Source organism: Ctenopharyngodon idella, chromosome 11, assembly GCF_019924925.1.
Source record: "Ctenopharyngodon idella isolate HZGC_01 chromosome 11, HZGC01, whole genome shotgun sequence".
Lineage (NCBI taxonomy): Eukaryota > Metazoa > Chordata > Actinopteri > Cypriniformes > Xenocyprididae > Ctenopharyngodon > Ctenopharyngodon idella.
In genome coordinates, this window is record NC_067230.1 from 20740537 (window position 1) to 20759361 (window position 18825).

General features: G+C 36.5%; 2 protein-coding genes, 1 long non-coding RNA gene and 1 pseudogene across 3 annotated transcripts; 3 read left to right on the forward strand and 1 right to left on the reverse strand.

Annotated features, from left to right (window-relative positions):
- Positions 1 to 1374: 1374 nt before the first annotated feature.
- LOC127522418 (red-sensitive opsin-1) lies at positions 1375 to 3925 on the forward strand. Its single transcript, XM_051912377.1, has 6 exons — positions 1375 to 1566; positions 1922 to 2218; positions 2337 to 2505; positions 2665 to 2830; positions 2913 to 3152; positions 3251 to 3925. The coding sequence occupies exons 1-6, from the start codon at positions 1464 to 1466 to the stop codon at positions 3347 to 3349; spliced, it is 1074 nt and encodes a 357-aa protein (XP_051768337.1). The 5' UTR covers positions 1375 to 1463; the 3' UTR covers positions 3350 to 3925.
- Positions 3926 to 4871: 946 nt separating this feature from the next.
- LOC127522916 (red-sensitive opsin-2-like) lies at positions 4872 to 6193 on the forward strand (annotated as a pseudogene).
- A 4219-nt stretch (positions 6194 to 10412) lies between these two features.
- On the forward strand, positions 10413 to 17785 carry gnl3l (guanine nucleotide binding protein-like 3 (nucleolar)-like). Its single transcript, XM_051912504.1, is given in 16 exon segments — positions 10413 to 10538; positions 10637 to 10677; positions 11084 to 11191; positions 11331 to 11447; positions 12863 to 12946; positions 13043 to 13178; positions 13269 to 13372; positions 14926 to 15013; positions 15016 to 15069; positions 15160 to 15247; positions 15351 to 15528; positions 15618 to 15760; positions 16688 to 16824; positions 16924 to 17087; positions 17244 to 17418; positions 17570 to 17785. Coding segments are annotated over 16 exon segments (1698 nt in total). The 5' UTR covers positions 10413 to 10525; the 3' UTR covers positions 17638 to 17785.
- LOC127522483 (uncharacterized) lies at positions 11519 to 18821 on the reverse strand. Its single transcript, XR_007932609.1, has 2 exons — positions 18108 to 18821; positions 11519 to 12038 (listed from the first exon to the last, which is right to left on the reverse strand). It is a non-coding gene; the product is annotated as an uncharacterized LOC127522483 (long non-coding RNA).
- Between the last annotated feature and the right edge of the window lie 4 nt (positions 18822 to 18825).

Here is an 18825-nt window from a genome sequence, read left to right on the forward strand (position 1 = left end):
ACTGTAAAAGATCACAATGAACAAATACCTGTTTTGGATAAACACCTCAGTACAATTCTTTGCCATTTTAAAAATGAACAGGAAACAACTGATAGAAAAAAAAAATGTACAGACTGCTCTCGTCTTCGTGTTGGCTCCATCCTCGCCCTGGTTTGGTCTGTTCACACCCTAGTGTTCACTTCCTCTTGCTCCACTTTGCCACAATAGATGGAGAAGCCGATGGCTGGAAAAAAAAGAAAAGAAAATGCCTATCGTCAGAAACGGGGAGAGATTAAAACTGACCTCATCAAGATTTTCAGATAAACCCTGCTTTCCCTAAACTGAACCATCAATCCATTGGGATTAGGAAGGTTTGGGCTGCATCCTTGTCAATACTAATTAGGATCTCACGTGGAGGGTACCTGGGTACCCCAGTTGTCCCAATAAGCTGATTTGGACTTTAACCTAGATGTCTGACTTACAGTTACCCTTCACATACCGAACATATGATAGAAACTGTGTAACATTTGTTTTAAATGGACATGAGAGAATATGAATGGCACGGTGTTTACAGTGACATAGATATAATTGAGAAAATGTTTATAAAGGCTTATATATATGCTTTAGTGAAGTTGTTCAGTCATTTTGTTATCAAATTAGGTGTTTTGAAATATGAAAGGTTTTGTGTGTGCGCACTCTCAGAAAAAAGGTACAAAAGCTGTCACTGGGGCAGTACGCACCAAATGTACCAAATAATGCAATCTACAATTTACAATAATGTAAAAAGTTCTTTACTCCTTCAATAGGCAGATTATATAGAATCATCCTTACTGTAGAATCCTATCTTATCTTTTTAGCATGATTTCAGTCAGAAACCTTAGAAACATTTACATTTAAACTTAAATTTGGAATGGAATGTTTCTTATTGTTTTTTTTTTTGGAACCCTAAAAGTTGTACAGAGCACCAAGAACACTCTAATCCGGTGCTTTCATTATTAGAGAATGACAATGTTTTTTTTTTTTTGCAATAATGATGTTATGCGTCTTTAATGAAAGTGTGCTGTACAGTGACAGTGAAGCTTCAGTCAAGGACAACACAAAGAGGTCTGTGACCTAAACTTAAAACGTCGTAGAAAGCATCAAATAGCCCTGTCACCTTATAATCACTACTGGCTTGGTCGTGCCAAATGTCACTGCACAGTGTTTTGGTTTACCTGTGATGGCTTCAACAATCCTAGGAAGGAACAGTAGCTTAGACCTCCTGTAAGCCTAATGAATGAGTTTTTGTTCTGCTCTTGATACCTGTTTTGACCTCAACAATTCTCCACCCATCCTCCTTTTTTTGCGTATAAAAGCACTTTGACAAGTGCCCAAAGTCTGTCGGTGTGAGTCGGCCAGAGACAGAAGTTAGTAGAAGCACAGAGGCCCAGACCTTTACAACAGCTAAGTAACTACAGGTTTGGGCTATACAACAACCCCCAAAAATGGCAGAGCAATGGGGAGAAGCGATATTCGCAGCCAGGCGAAAAGGAGATGAAACAACGAGAGAAACAATGTTCGTATATACTAACAGCAATAACACCAGGGGTGAGTTTTTAAAATTTCTTCTGTTTTTTTTTTTAATTGTAATTTGAGTAGGTTTAAATATGGAGGTTTTGTGCATTGAATAGGTTGACAAAAATTGTTTATAGGAAATTGTTAAATCATAGCTATTCTGTTAGCCATTTGAAAGTCTTTGTGGGCTTTCGCAATAGTGGCAGAGTAATAGGACAGGAAATTATTCTTAAACTTCAAATGTGTGATCTTCTGATCTTAGAGCTCTCTGTGCATTTTGGCTAGAAGTAACAATTTCAGACTGATAAATATGGAGCATCAGAATAATGAGAGTTGGTTGCAAAAGATCAAGATGATAATATTACTGCTCTTTATTTCTCATTTCCAGATCCCTTTGAGGGACCCAACTACCACATTGCCCCTCGATGGGTTTACAACCTAGCAACAGTCTGGATGTTCTTCGTGGTCGTCGCCTCGACCTTCACCAATGGCTTGGTGCTGGTGGCCACGGCCAAATTTAAGAAGCTCCGTCACCCTCTCAACTGGATCTTGGTCAACCTTGCTATAGCTGATCTAGCAGAGACTCTGTTGGCCAGCACCATTAGTGTGATCAACCAAGTTTTCGGCTACTTTATCCTCGGACATCCCATGTGTATTTTTGAAGGCTACACTGTATCTGTATGTGGTAAGTTACTGCCCAAAGATATCATTATGAATACATTAGACCAAAGTTCAATATATATATATTTACATTATTGAAACTTTGTCTGGTTTTTAATGATATCTAACAACACAATCAACAGGTATCGCTGGTCTGTGGTCTTTGACTATCATCTCTTGGGAAAGATGGGTGGTTGTCTGCAAACCATTTGGAAATGTCAAGTTTGATGGTAAATGGGCGGCTAGTGGCATCATCTTCACCTGGGTTTGGTCTGCTGTCTGGTGTGCACCTCCCATCTTTGGCTGGAGCAGGTAAAATGACTTATTAAAGTATAAATAAGTAATGAAGGCATTTGCCAGCTATGTACATTTTAATCTTAGTGATTCCTCATAAAAGCATTGAATTATTTGGGTGGTTAGACCAACATAAATGTTCCACACAAGCATAAATGTGGATCTTTAATTTCTCAGATATTGGCCTCACGGTCTGAAGACCTCCTGCGGCCCTGATGTCTTCAGTGGAAGCGAGGACCCTGGTGTCCAGTCCTTCATGATTGTCCTAATGATCACTTGTTGTATCATCCCTCTGGCCATCATCATTCTCTGCTACTTGGCAGTGTACTTGGCCATTCATGCTGTAAGTTGCCTTCTTGACTGCTTTCAAAAGTTTATTCCAGTTTCTAAAAAGGCACTAAGCATCTATCATTTCTTTCCAACAGGTCGCCCAGCAGCAGAAGGATTCTGAGTCCACACAGAAGGCAGAGAAGGAAGTGTCCAGAATGGTGGTTGTCATGATCCTGGCCTACTGTGTTTGCTGGGGTCCTTATACGTTCTTCGCCTGCTTTGCAGCTGCAAACCCAGGCTATGCCTTCCACCCCCTGGCAGCAGCCATGCCTGCCTACTTTGCCAAGAGCGCCACCATCTACAACCCCATCATTTATGTCTTCATGAACCGACAAGTAAGTCAATGCTGTTTAACAAAGCTCAAACCTTGAGCAAAATGGGAAAACTTCACATGAATCTTTGCAAAATAATCTTGATTTCTCTTTCTTTGCAGTTCCGCGTATGCATCATGCAGCTCTTTGGAAAGAAGGTGGATGATGGGTCTGAGGTGTCCACATCCAAGACAGAAGTATCCTCTGTGGCTCCTGCATAAATTGCGCACCAGATCTCAGAGAAAAGATCTTGAGTCAGACATGGGAAAAAAAGATGAAAATGGGACTTTTTATATTCCTTGTTTACCCTCACCGTATCTCAACAACTTTGCTTCCAGATATTTCCCTCGGAGCGATGGGGAATACCTTGTTGCATGGCACTGTGTGTTAACACATACTTTCTCAACGGCCCTGTGGCTTAAGATCCACCCGAATGATGTTACAGTTTTTATGGTAATCATTTGTCACACAATCATTTGTCCATGATACTCTATCCACTGACAATTCAGAAGGTTGTGCGCCTATATATAGCACTGATTTTTGGGAATGTGACACTCAGTATGGATTAACTAACAGCAAAAAGTTATCGCCTCATTGTAATGTACAATTTTTGCTGATTTGATGTTCAGTGGCAATGTAATAATATCTCTGTAATTTTAATTTTGTAGCCATCTTGCAAGAAAACAAAAATGACAAAAAAAAAAAAAGGTTTGATAGATAGATGCCTGCCCATGTACAGCATGTAATATGGTTATATTTTTTTCTTTGATGAAAATAAAAAAAAGCAGCAAAATAAATATTCTGTTCTCAGCGTCTTTCATTATACATGCACATGTCTCTGAAAATATTTAATTGTGTGACTCCATATGCCGGGAATTGAAATAGTCAAGATCTGGTCCCTTTTAACATAGGAAATGTTATTGCAATCTTGAAATGCAATAGTCGATTTTATCTTTTGTTACTGAAGCAAATAGGAATGGAAAAAATATTTGCTATGGTATCCCATGTACCTCTCCAGATATTTATCCTGCTATAGTTTACTTCCACATTCTGGAAATGTGAAAAGGATGCATTATCTTGTTTAAAATATGTCCCTAATTTCAATGTTGTACACGATTTCACTTAATAGAAAGTACAAAGAAAGAAATTGCACTGATAACGCTAAGACACCCAAAATCCACTTAAAGGAAAATAACTTTCAATTAAATATGTTTTGTTGTGCTAGACAGGATTTAAAGCTTAAAAGTCACTTGGAACGTGACACTAAAAGCACTGCTTATCTAAGGAAGATTAACCTCAAATTGATGTCTTACCTTTTTGATTCTGAGTATCCATGTGTCCCCTGTGAGCTTGGGTGCAAATGTTTGCATGGACGTGTGCTTTCATCCCGTATGAGTAAGGTCATGAACAGCAGTTAAGGCCCATACTTCCATGCAGATTTGGGGGCACTTTCTGTTATGCGAGACAGCCGTACCTCCCAGCTAGCCTTAATTCGCTTCACGTCAGAAAGTTTCAAGGATAATCTTTATGGTGATGTGCTGGTATAAAATGCCTCTGATGCCGTTTTCCAGTTTGTTGGTTGCGATTTCAACCACAAACGGAGAAATAAGTGGCAACCACCAACTCAGGGAGAGAAGAATCCTGTGACAGGTACAACCACTGCAAAATTTATTCTTTTTGGTCACATAAAAATGGGTAATTGTGAATAAATCTCCAATTTTTCTTATCTCCAGGGTTTACTAAATGGCAGAGAGAGCCAATGCTGCCAGACAACAAGGGGACGACTCAACAAGAGAGTCTGTTTTCGTCTATACCAGCAGCAATAACACAAGGTGTATTTTATCTTCAAGAACACAGCTGCATGTCCTGTATTTTATGAATGAGTAGAAGAGGAAAATTGTAAAATAATGTCTTATCTGTTCACAGATCCCTTTGAGGGACCCAACTACCACATTGCCTCTCGATGGGTGTACAACATCGCAACAGTCTGGATGTTCTTCGTGGTCGTCGCCTCGATCTTCATCAATGGCCTGGTGCTGGTGGCCATGGTCAAATTCAGGAAACTCTGTCAACTGGATTTTGGTCAACCTTGCTGTAGCTGATCTTGCAGAGACTCTGTTGGCCAGCACCAATAGTGTGATCAACCAGATTTTTGGCTACTTTATCTTTGGATATCCCATGTGTATTTTTGAGGACTATACTGTGTCTGTATGTGGTAAGTTACTGGCCAAAGAAAGCAAATAAATATTAAAATTATTTGGACCAAAACTTTGTCGGTTTTTTAATGACATCTAACAACACAATCAACAGGTATCGCTGGTCTTTGACTGTCATCACTTGGGAGAGATGGATGGCCATCTGCAAACCATTTGGAAATGCATCATCTTCTCCTGGGTTTGTGCTGCTGTCTGGTGTGCACCTCCCATCTTTGGCTGGAGCAGGTAAGGGTTGAAATATTGTATTTTATTGTATTGATTCTGTCAAATATAAAGAAAATCTTTCTTGCTCTGAAGATATTGGCCTAACGGTCTGAAGACCTCCTGTGGCCCTGATGCATTTGGAGGAATCTTTTAAGAAATCTTTAAAGGGAAATTTTTCACTTTCACGTTTGCAAACTGAGCATGTTTTCAATCGTCTCTGGCAGGTCACCCAGCAGCAGAAAGAATCCGAGTCCATGCAGAAATCTGAGAAGGAAGTGTCCAGAATGGTGGTTGTCATGATCCTGGCTTTCTGCCTTTGCTGGGGTCCTTACGCTTCCTTCACCTGATTTGCAGCTGCAAACCCAGGCTATGCCTGCCTACTTTGCCAAGAGCGCCACCATTTACAACCCCATCATTTATGTCTTCATGTTCGACAGGTAATGTTGCATTGTATGGGCATACTCAAATGTGTAGGTGGCCTATTCTTTAGTTACTTTAAACCACTTTTGGTAGGTCAACAATCAGAAACTGTCTTTGCTTTTTCATTTCCGTATATGCATTCTGCAGCTCTTTGGAAAGAAAGTTGATGAGGGATCTGAGGCGTCCACATCCAAAACAGAAGTGTCTTCTGTGGCTCCGGCATAAACCTCATATCATTTATAGCTCCTATCGAACAAGATGAAATGGGTTTCGGAGAACTGGACTTACAGACTTAAAGGGGACATATCATGAAAATCTGACTTTTTCCTAGTTTAAAGGGTTAGTTCACCCAAAAATTATATTATGTAATTTATTACTCACCCTCATGTCGTTCCACACCCATAAGACCTTTGTTCATCTCTGGAACACAATTAAGATATTTTTGATAAAATCTGATGACTCAGTGAGGCCTAGCATCGCCAGCAATAACACTCCCTTTTTCAATGCCCAGAAAGCTACTAAAAACATATTTAAAACAGTTCATGTGACTACAGTGGTTCAACCTTAATATTATAAAGCGACGAGAATATTTTTGTGTGGCAAAAATAACAAAATAACGACTTTATTCCACAATATCTAGTGATGGGCAATTTCAAAACACTGCTTCATGAAGCTTCGAAGCTTATGAATCATTTGTTTCGATTCAGTGGTTCAGAGTGCATATCAAACTGCCAAAGTCACGTGAACTGTTGAAGTTTCAAAACACTTACGACGTAACGAAGCCTCGTTTACTGAAATCATTTGATTTTGGCGCTCTGAACCACTGAACTGAAACAAATGATTCGTAAGATTCGAAGCTTCATGATGCAGTGTTCTGAAATCGCCCGTCACTAGATATTGTGGAATAAAGTCGCTATTTTGTTATTTTTGGCACACAAAAAGTATTCTCGTCGCTGCAGTGTGTAGCTTTATCCATGTTAGCTGTGCAGCACGCTATCAAACTCATTCAGAATCAAATGTTAGCGAACATCCACAAAATACATGCCATACCTACATGATCTGATATGCTGCATCACAAACAGTTTACAATGATCCATTTTGAGAGTTATATTTGCTGTGTGAGCTTCTCCTCTATTGTTTATGCCTCAGTGTATGGGAATCGCGAGCTTGGGGGTGGGGAGCACAAGCTCATTTGCATTTAAAGGTACACACACCAAATCAGCACATTTTTTCTCCCACCCAAAAATAGGCATTTAAAACATGGTATAATAAGAAAAAATCCATGGGGTATTTTGAGCTGAATCTTCACAGACACATTCTGGGGACACCTGAGACTTATATTACATCTTGTAAAATGGGGCATAATAGGTCACCTTTAAAGTTGCAATAATCTTGACTGTACATATGTAGCTAAAAGTCTTCTGAAAGAAACTGTTTACTGTCCTGGGAAATTAATGAACATCATTTAGCATGATCTAATTAATTTGCAAGGCAAACTTGTTTGAATGTCACTCAAATCTTTTATGAAGTATGCTGAAAAATGTAATTATGAAAAACAATTATTGTTGTTTTTCAAAGAGCTATGTTTTGTAGATGGATCTGCAAATGTAAAAGTACATTTTTATGTTATATTGTTTCGTTGTTTTCTGAAGAAAATAAATCATGCAGTAAAATGAAACATTGAAGTATTTACTTTCAGTTACAATTATCGACACTGTTCACAAATTGTAAGTAGAAGTCAGTTATTGTTTATTTCCCCATCTTAGTATCTTGATTATTTAAGCCCACTGTAAAATGCACCACTGAAAATCCATGTAAAGTTGATGGGCAGATGAGCTAAGAGCACAGAAATAAAAGCGAAAGACTTTAATGATGGTCTTCAAGAATGGATAACTAAAACATAACTGCACTTATAAGCTTCCTGAAGATTTGCAAATCCAATAGAATTTCCAAAAATGTGTCTTGCAAGGGTTTTATAAAGGATAGATGCAGAGCACATGAAGCCAGGTAACATCTTGTAATCTCAAATAAGCTCTGTTCCACATCAAGCGGATAGAGGATTTCACCTAGGCTGGCCAGTAAAGTCACGACTTTTGCTAGGAAGCTTATATGACGGAGCTCATTAGGTTAAAACACTGTTGAGTGTATTTGTATAAGGGCATTCGAGTGAGTGTAGAGGGGTTGTGTGACTGTGTTGTGGATTCGGCATATTGCTCATGTGCATGTGTATTTGTCTGAGCTATAGACTTTATTCAGGGTAAGGTTGTCAGCACATGCTGTGATATTTACATGCACAACAATTTGAGTCAGTTACTGTATGGTGAGATAAATTTCTAAATGGAAAATAATGCACCTTTTTAATAGAAAAGCTTTTTATACTCATTTTAACCAAGAAAGAATCAAACAAATAAAAAATAAATCAAACCAAAAATTTAGGAACTTTGTTTTTAGTGATTGGCAATAAGGCAGACCTTAAAAAAAACCTTTTGGTTTTTTGATAAACCTACTTTTGTGAACTAGTCCTAGGTTTTTGACCCGATCGGAACCAAACCAGTGCAGAAATGTTCCCTGGATTCTGAATATCAATAATTATCAAAAAAAAAAAGTCAAAATTTTGGTTCACGGTCACTAAGGGGCGCCAAAACATATGATGTGGGCGGAGCCACTTCTACTAAAATGGCTATAACTCGAGAAAGAAATGAGATATTTGCACCAAACTCGGTTCCCGTGTGTATGGGCTCGATCTGCGTCGATTGGACACTAGGTGGCGCTATAACTTGAAAAAACCATGAAAACAGCTGTAACTACACAACCATTTGTCTGATCGACTTGAAATTTGGCATGCAGTGTCTTGGTCCAATGATGGTGTATGAGGACATTGGCGTATCTCAAAAAACATGGCCGCCATCGGCCAATGAAGTTTGAGCACCTATTAGACAAGGTTATCGGAGGCCGACCGGAACGAAACTTGGTGGGCATGTTCGACTCATGGTCCTAGAGGTCTGTAAGAATTTTGAAAGAAATCGGCCACTAGTTGGCGCTAACGAGTTTTATGCCTCAGTAATCACGTGGTGTTTCACAGATTCACACAATATGCATATCATTTGATAGATCTCCTCATGCTAGACCAAAACCAGCACAGGACAATTCTCTGGACTCTCTAGATCAATAATTATCAAAAAAAGTTGAACTTTACCCTTTGGGTCACTATAACAGGGTCATTTAGAAAATGGGCGTGGTTAAAAATGATCAAAAGCCTATAAATCCTAAAAGAAAAATCAGAACTTCACAGAATTAAGGGAGCGCATGCAGCATATGACTCTAAAGAAGCATGCCAACTTTTATGGAGATCGGACCATTGGTGGCGCTATAACTGTTAAAAAGCTTTTAAAAACATATGTTTTTAATGGTTTTGGCTGAAAATTTATATAACTCTGGGTGTGGTTGACTTATTTTCATGGGAGTTTAGACTCCTGAAACCTTGCCGAGTCCATCGATACCGGACTTGCCAGGTTTTGCCTTATGGTTTGTGCAACGTTGTGATTTAGCGCTTAAAAAACTTTTGCGAATATCTTCTAATCCGTTAGTCCAATCGAGACTAAACCATCGTAGGAAACACAGAACCTAAGTTGGTTTACAAAATTTAAATGCTCAAATGACAAAATTTTGATAGGAAGTGGCAAAAAAATCCAGTCAAAGTCTCTCATGGGTCATTTTTTATGCTCTCATATATATAAAATATATATATATAAGTATATATTACTTCAAAACGAAATGAGATATTTTCACGAAAATTAACACGCATATGTATGGGCACACTCTGAGGACACACCCCAAAAAAATTGGTGGAGATCAGGCAATAGGTGGCCCTCTAACTGTCAAAAAGCCTTTCCTTACTAAATTGCCTGTATTGGTATTTCCATCTATGATCCCAGTGCTTACATGCTATAATAAAATATAAATGTAATACATTTTTACACATGTGCTTAAAGGCCTCAAAGTGCTTGAACCCCGATGATTGCTGCTCGCAGCTATATTTTTTATTTATTTGTTTTGCAAATTTATTTTATTCAATTGTGGGGTTTTTTTGTGTGTGTGTGTGTGTGTGTGTGGATTTACTCTAGCAATCTACATATAATTATGACTGACACATATTTGATGTGTGGGTAATCGGGGAGGGGGTTTGATAAAACACCTATGTTTGTAAAATGGAATGTAGGCTACTGTTTTGTCATTTTGAAGGAATAATAAGTGTGAATCATAAAAGATTATTCTATTCTATTCTATTCTATTCGACAATACAATTTTTCAATGCTTTCTCAACATTTCTCATTAACTATGGATGGAATTCAAAGCGTTTTGACAAATCGCAATAAATTACAGTTTAAAGTCTCGTTTTAACGATATCTAAATTCATGTTTTCTACTAAGAATGTGGCCACATTGTGCCACCATACACAGTACAGGACGCTGCGGGTTCACATAGACTTTTATTTTGAAAACCTGGAGTTAGTCGCAGTGTTCACACTAACACTTCAAACTATTCACACGTGGAGTTATGTCCAAAGCAAGTGAGTATATGCACATTTGAGTCTTTTAGTCATTTATAGAGCTTTAAAAAGTGCTGACATAATGGCCATTTTATTTAATTACTTTTACTATGTTACAGAGCAAAAGCGAGCGAAACGGCTGGGGTTTTGCAGTAAAAAGGTGAGTAATGTAGCCTGCATGCTAACTTACTGTCAAATCAATGTTGCCTTTAGTTTTGTTTAAGTTAAGATGACATGCTTACTGTATGTTTACGTGTACCAGAGCAAGGAACACTGCCAGTCAAATGTTTGGACCCTTCTACTCATTCATTATTATTATTTACACATCTCTAATATAGTACTATGAAATAACACTATAATGGAAGTATGGGAATTATGTTGTTAATCAAAAAGATGAACAAATCAAAAGTATCTTATATTTGAGCTTCTTCAAAGTGCCACTCTTTGAGTAGATTACAGCTCTGCACATTTTGGGCCAACTTTATGAGGAATTTAAGATCATGAGAAACATCATTTCAGTGTCCCAGCCTTTGACTGGCAGTGTATGTTGACTGTCTTCTCTAAAGTCCAAGGATGGGCAGCAGTCTCAAGGAGGAAAGAAGGACCCAGGCGTACCTAATGTGCGCAGCTTCAAAGAACACAGTCAGAGACAAGCTGAACTCCGAAAACAGAGGGTGAGGAAGGGATCTGTACATCCTTTTCTAAATATGTTGCATGTTTCCAGATCCGAGTAACATATAAGTTTACTGTTATTTACTGTTCATTTGTATCACAAAAAATGCTAATGTGCAATTTTTGTCAATTGTTTTCTAGTTGGAGGAGCAACAGGAGAGGCAGAGGTTGTCAAGAGATAAAGAGATGATGAAAAGGAGAAGTCTGGACAGTTTCCAGAAAGACATCCAGGCACGACAAAGAGAGTTTGAACAGAAGGTTGGTGTGTGTGACATTTTACTATTGATTGCAAAGTATTAGACTTTCTCTAGAATAGAATAAATTCATAATGTTTTTAAAATACACTACCATACAAAAGTTTGGGGTCAGTAACTTTTTTTTTTTTCTTCTTTTTTTTCTTTTTATTAATGTTTATGAAAGCTACGCTCACCAAGGCAGCATTCATTTGATCAAAAATACAGAACATTTGAAATACTATATTGTGAAATGTGACATTTAAAATAACTTATATAACATTATATACACTACCGGTCAAAAGTTTGGAAACATTACTATTTTTAATGTTTTTGAACGAAGTCTCTTGTGCTCATTAATGCTGCATTTATTTCATAATAAATACAGAAAAAACAATAATATTGTGAAATATTTTTACAATTTAAAATTATGGTTTTCTATTTTAATATACTTTAAAATATAATTTATTTCTGTGATGCAAAGCTGAATTGTCAGCATCATTACTCCAGTCTTCAGTGTCACATGATCCTTCAGAAATCATTGTAATATGCTGATTTGATACTCAGTTATTATCAATGTTGAAAACAGTTGTGTTGCTTAATATTTTTTTGGAACCTGTGATACTTTTTTCAGGATTCATTGATGAATAAAAGGTTAAAAAGAACAACATTTATTCAAAATATAAATCTTTACTATCACTTTTTTTCAATTTAACACATCCGTGCTGAATAAAAATATTCATTTCTTTCAAAAAAAATAAAAAATAAAAAATGACTGACCCCAAACTTTTGAACGGTAGTGTATATTGTTACAAAAGATTTCTATTTTAAATAAATGCTGATATTTTTTTAACTTTTTATTCATCAAAGAATCCTGAAAAAGTATCACAGGTTATAAAATAATATTAAGCAGCACAACTGTTTCCAACATTGATAATAAATCAGCATATTACAATGATTTCTGAAGGATCATGTGACACTGAAGACTGGAGTAATGATGCTGAAAATTCAGCTTTGCATCAGAGAAATAAATTATATTTTTAAGTATATTAAAATAGAAAACCATAATTTTCAATTGTAATAATATTTCACAATATTATTTTTTTTTTTTCTGTATTTATTATGAAATAAATGGAGCCTTAATGAGCATAAGAGACTTCGTTCAAAAACATTAAAAATAGTAATGTTTCCAAACTTTTGACCGGTAGTGTATCTTATAATGTTATATAAATCTTATATAACATTTCTTCTTATTATAAATGTTTCAGTAAATTGAAATAGAACAGCCTGAAATGTTTGTAAATTACATTTTATAGAGTAGCCATGTCACTATTTTGTGCAACCACAGTAACACCTCTATAAATGATCTTTTTTTTGCAGTTGCTAACTGTTGTAGATCTGCACCTATGTCTTAACTCTTTATTGTTGCAATGAATGCAGGAAATTCAAATGCAAAACCTAGAGAAGCATGTTAACTTTGAAACCGAGAACTCAAGAAAGGCATACTGCAGAGAATTTAAAAAGGTACTATTTCCGGTTTTAATAACCCATTATACTTCCCCTTAAAGATTAACTTCAATTGGACAATTCTTAATGACAATTTATTTCTTTTTACATAAGGTAATTGAGGCAGCAGATGTAATTTTAGAGGTTCTGGATGCCAGAGACCCCTTAGGCTGCCGCTGTCCACAGGTTGAACAGGCTGTTGTTCAAAGTGGAACCAACAAGAAAATTGTACTCGTTCTAAATAAAATTGGTAAGAGAGAACTTTTGCATGTCCAATTGAAAACTTCATTCTGCAATAGATGGAAAACTTTTTTTTTTTCTTGTCTTTGTCCACCTCAAGATTTGGTGTCCAAGGATATTGTGGAAAAATGGATCAAGTATCTTCGCAATGAGTTTCCTACTGTTGCTTTCAAATCCTCCACTCAGCAGCAGAACAAAAATTTGGTGAGACCTACAATTCATAGTTTTCAATCACATGACTGGCATGGAAACCTGGAGGGCAAAACATCCATAGAACTGCAGCACAGGCCTGCCAAAATTTCCATCTGTTTCAAGCCATGAATATTTAGATCACCTCACAAAAGAAGAAACAAAAATATGTGAACAAAATGCACTTGTGATCCATATACAGCACCTGCTGCAGTATTTAAATTGGTAAAAAATTATCCAAAATCAATTTTTGCGCAAGTACATAACCAGCCAATGTTCAAAACTATCTCCTTAGCCTGATTCACAACAGTAAGCTTGTAATAATGTTTTCTAATTCAAATGGTACTGGTGGGTTTCCGCGGGAAATTCGAGCATGCAGCCATTTGTCTTTGCGTCATTACGTCACGTCTGTTTACATAAAGAAGTTGTCCCAGCTAGTAGGCTATATGTCATGTGGATGATGCTGCAGGTGATGGATCATTTATAGTCTTTTCTCACAGTAGCTGCAATAATTAAACCTATCATTTTGATGGTGGATTGTAATCCAGAAAGGTCCAAATGACAATCATCAGTGACAACTGGAGATTAACCCGTAGTCAAAAGCAAAAGACTTGTGGCTACAGAAATTGAAATCTACAGGTAACGCTAATACACACTAAATACACATAGTCACGCAATGCTGTTAACATTAACAATTTGAGAACAAAGAATAACAATAATAATAATTTGCACGTTGATCCCGAGAGATCATTAGATTTAATCACCATTGGTAGCGTGATTTATTGTAATGCTTTTTTTCTCAGTTGGTCAGAACAAAAGTGGCAGACATGTTCAGATGACATTTTCCGGTGAAAATTCTTATTTTGCTCATACTTCAAAGGCGTAAAATCTGTGATTCCGAAGTACAGTATCCACACCGGTGCGGTGACTGACGGCAAACATTAGATTAATCCGCGCTGAGGAGCCGTGCCGATGCACAACCAACGTAAAGATAATAATTACGCAAATAACTGCAATTGCAGGTTTCAAACAGAGATGGCGACAAAGAGGCAAAACTTACGGACTGCAGCTTTAATGTGAAAAACGCTTAAAGTGTCTTAATGTACTAAACAGTGATATTAAATGATCAAATTCAGTATACACCTTATTGATGATACATACTACATACATCTGAGCAGATGAGCCCAGAATGTAAACGCAACGTGATAAATGGTGCTATGGAAACATGTTTAACGAAAAACTGCATGTTGTGTTTTAAATTCTGGGTTCATCTGCTTGCCTGTACATAGTATGCATCATGTATACAATATACAAGTGTATATTGAATTTGGTCTTTTAATATCACTGTCTTACTACATTAGTACTTAGTACAAACCTGGTAAAAATGACTGGCAAGTCTTGTTTTGCTCTCCAGGTGCGCAATCCTATAAGAGTGTGACATCACATGAAAACTATGAATAGAGATGCATTTTATTATCGGACACAGCAAATCAGGGTTTTTTTACTGTGACCTATTTACACACAAATTATATATTGTTACAGTAACATTTTTTGTCTGGTGTTCACAGAAACGCAGTCGTGTGCCTGTGACCCAGGCTACTCAAGAGCTGCTGGAAAGCAGTGCATGTGTCGGGGCGGATTGTCTAATGAAGCTATTAGGAACTACTGCCGCAACCTAGATATAAAGACTGCCATAACTGTAGGAGTAGTTGGTAAGTTTTTTTTGCACAACTATATGACTGCTACATTTTTTTTTTTTTATTTCATAAATGAGGTCTATAAAAGTTAACGAAATGTTTCAGGTTTTCCGAACGTGGGGAAAAGCAGTTTAATTAACAGCTTGAAGCGTGCTCGTGCATGTAATGTTGGAGCTACACCTGGAGTTACTAAGTATGTTAATACGTTTTGTCAATATTTTTTTGTAAATATAAAGTCAATTTTTCTCTCATTCAAATCATCAGCTGCCTTTCCCTCAAATCAATCTGTTTTTCAGGTGTTTACAGGAGGTCCATCTAGACAAACATATCAAACTTTTAGATTGCCCTGGTATTGTAATGGCAACCTCAACCAGCGATGCTGCCATGATCCTTCGGAACTGTGTGAAGATTGAGCAGCTGGTGGACCCAGTTCCACCTGTTGAAGCCATATTGAGGCGCTGCAATAAAAAACAGGTAGCAACTCATATTTCCGGAACTTTAGTTTAATTAAATTTGGAATATTGGATTGAGATCCAGTTGTTTTTTTTATCTTTCTTGTGTAGATTATGGATCATTATGGAATTCCAGACTTCCAGACAGCACATGATTTCCTGGCCTTACTTGCCCGTCGTCAAGGCAAGCTGAAGAAAGGTGGGCTTCCTGACTCCGACAAAGCTGCCAAGAGTGTTCTTATGGATTGGACAGGGTGAGGTTATAGTCCCAGTGACTTTAACGTCAATTACGTGTTGACCTTTAAAGGAATTGTTTACCAAAAAATTTAAATTTTGTCATTTACTCACCTTGTTCACCTGTCTTCTGTGGAAGAAAAAAAAAAAAATTATAAGAATGTTTCAACTGTTTTTGCACATGCAATGAAAGTGAATGGGGTCCAAAACAACATTGAACCCTCATTGGCTTTAATTTTATGGTCAAAAAACACTGAGACATTTTTCTAAATATCATCTTTTATGTCAAAACAGGTTGGAAACACAATCCCTTTAAGGTTCAACTTGATGTACATAAGAAAATGTGAAATTAAGTGAACATATTTAGAAAATTGTCATCATCTACTCACCCTCATGTCGATTCAGATCGATAGTACTTTGTCCATATTTGAAACACAAATAAAGATGTTTTTAATATTCTCTCATCCGCTTTTAAGCTTTAAAAAGTTAATAAAACATCATAAAAGTAATTAAAAAGCACATTAACATTAATTAGATTTGCAGTGTTTGTAAGGCAGACAAAGATTTAGGCTTTGAATCTAAGAGGCCATTTACACAACACCATTTTTCACAAAAACATTTTATGCATTTTGGCCATTTATACGACAACGGCACTTTGGCGGCTTTTGAAATCGGGTTTCAAAATGCACGTTTTTGAAAACTATACCATTATTGTCTCCATGGCTGTGTCCAAAAATCACACACTCTCTTGAGTAGGTACTTATTTTGAATAAAAAGTGACATCGCCAACTACTGGCCTGGCATTTGTGGATCCTTGTGAACAGGGATTTTGACAATATTGTCAGCTGTATGTGAAAAAAGCAAAGGAAAAATGTTCCCATTTTTGGTACATCGTTGTCATGTAAACACCCTAAAACACCCTAAAATTACCTCTCTCTCTTGTAAAGGGGTCGTATCAGCTACTTCACACATCCTCCTGAGACACACACACTGCCCACGCATGTCAGTGCTGAGATTGTAGCTGAGATGGGCAAAGCGTTTGACTGGGATGAACTGGAGAAGGGCAATCTGGAAGCACTGGCTGGTAACTCTATCTACACATATTATCTATAACATATTTTCAAACGTTTTGTAACCACACATTACCTACACACATTTTTCATTATATTCTTGTACAATTTAGAGTGTGGCACATCTGATGCACAGATGGGGTTCTGTATTGCTACATCTGGATTGACACAAGGAGGTCAAGGGGAAGATCTAGCAGAACTGCAAATGGACGAACCATCAGAAGAGCCTGAACTTCAAGACACGGTTGAATCAATGGATGCAGATGAGGACACAGAGGTACATCCATTACATGGTTCAGTTCTTCATTCAAGATAATTTTACATCCACCTATATTAATCATTCAGTGCACAAAGGTTAGTTTGGTGGCGGTTTGTTATGGTGCGTTTTAAGACTCGCCTCTCATTTTTGACTTTTAATTATAATTCTTCTAAGTTTGGACCAATGACTGTTGAGCTCAAAGTTCCCAAGACAAAAAGCAGTGGTTCAATTGAAGCTGTAGGCCCAAAGCCAGTGGACCTAAAAGACATCCTGGATGTTGACCCACTCCTACAAGGTCAGGCCCTCCTGGCTGCTAACAAAAAAAGAAAGAAGCAGCAAAAGAGAGCTGGTAAGACCCTCTTTGTTTGCAGTAAATTCATCCATGTGTGATCCCCATGCAAATTAAGTTTTGAACAGTTTGTTTTACATGTATTACAAGCCAAGCACACTGCTTTAAAACTCTGTATTAACATCACTTCTCCTTTTTTCTTCTTTCATAGATAAACTCGGCACCAAACTTTCAGATTCTCTTACCTCAGCTTTGAATTTCTCCTTCTCTGACAGCTGATGCGACGAGCATTAAACCAAGATGCTCAGGGAGTTCGTTTTACTTTCACCTGCTGTTAGAAATACTAACATACTTGTATATTTAAATGATCTACCATTTAAAATATTAAAATAAATCATCTTTTCTCTGACTGAGAAGAATGACTCAAGTAGAACTCTGTGGCTATTATTGACCTTCTTTTTACTCATAAATCAGAAAATCACACATTTTCATTCACCATGACAATGTTCCCAAAGTCAAGTCATCTTTATTAATATTGTGAAATATTATTACAATTTAAAATGATTGTTTTCTATTTTAATATACTTTAAAATATAATTTATTTCTGTGATGCAAAGCTGAATTTTCAGCATCATTACTCCAGTCTTCAGTGTCACATGATCCTTCAGAAATCATTGTAATATGCTGATTTGATACTCAGTTATTATCCATGTTGGAAACAGTTGTGCTGCTTAATATTTTTTTGGAACCTGTGATACTTTTTTCAGGATTCATTGATGAATAAAAGGTTAAAAAGAACAGCATTTATTCAAAATATAAATCTTTTCTAACAATATAAATCTTTACTATCACTTTTTATCAATTTAACACATCCGTGCTGAATAAAAGTATTAATTTCTTTCAAAAAAAAGAAAGAAAAAAAATTACTGACCCCAAACTTTTGAACGGTAGTGTGTATTGTTACAAAAGATTTCTATTTTAAATAAATGCTGATATTTTTTAACTTTTTATTCATCAAAGAATCCTGAAAAAGTATCACAGGTTATAAAATAATATTAAGCAGCACAACTGTTTCCAACATTGATAATAAATCAGCATATTAGAATGATTTCTGAAGGATCATGTGACACTGAAGACTGGAGTAATGATGCTGACAATTCAGCTTTGCATCACAGAAATAAATTATATTTTAAAGTATATTAAAATAGAAAACCTTTATTTTAAATTGCAATAATATTTCACAATATTATTGTTTTTTCTGTATTTATTATGAAATAAATGCAGCCTTAATGAGCATAAGAGACTTCGTTCAAAAACATTAAAAATAGTAATGTTTCCAAACTTTTGACCGGTAGTGTATAACAGCTTTTATTAATATTTTGAATGAACTTTTATTTTTATATTTTCAGTTTATTTTTATTTTTAGTAATTTTTGTTTGTCATTTTTATTAGTTGTTTTTTGTCTTT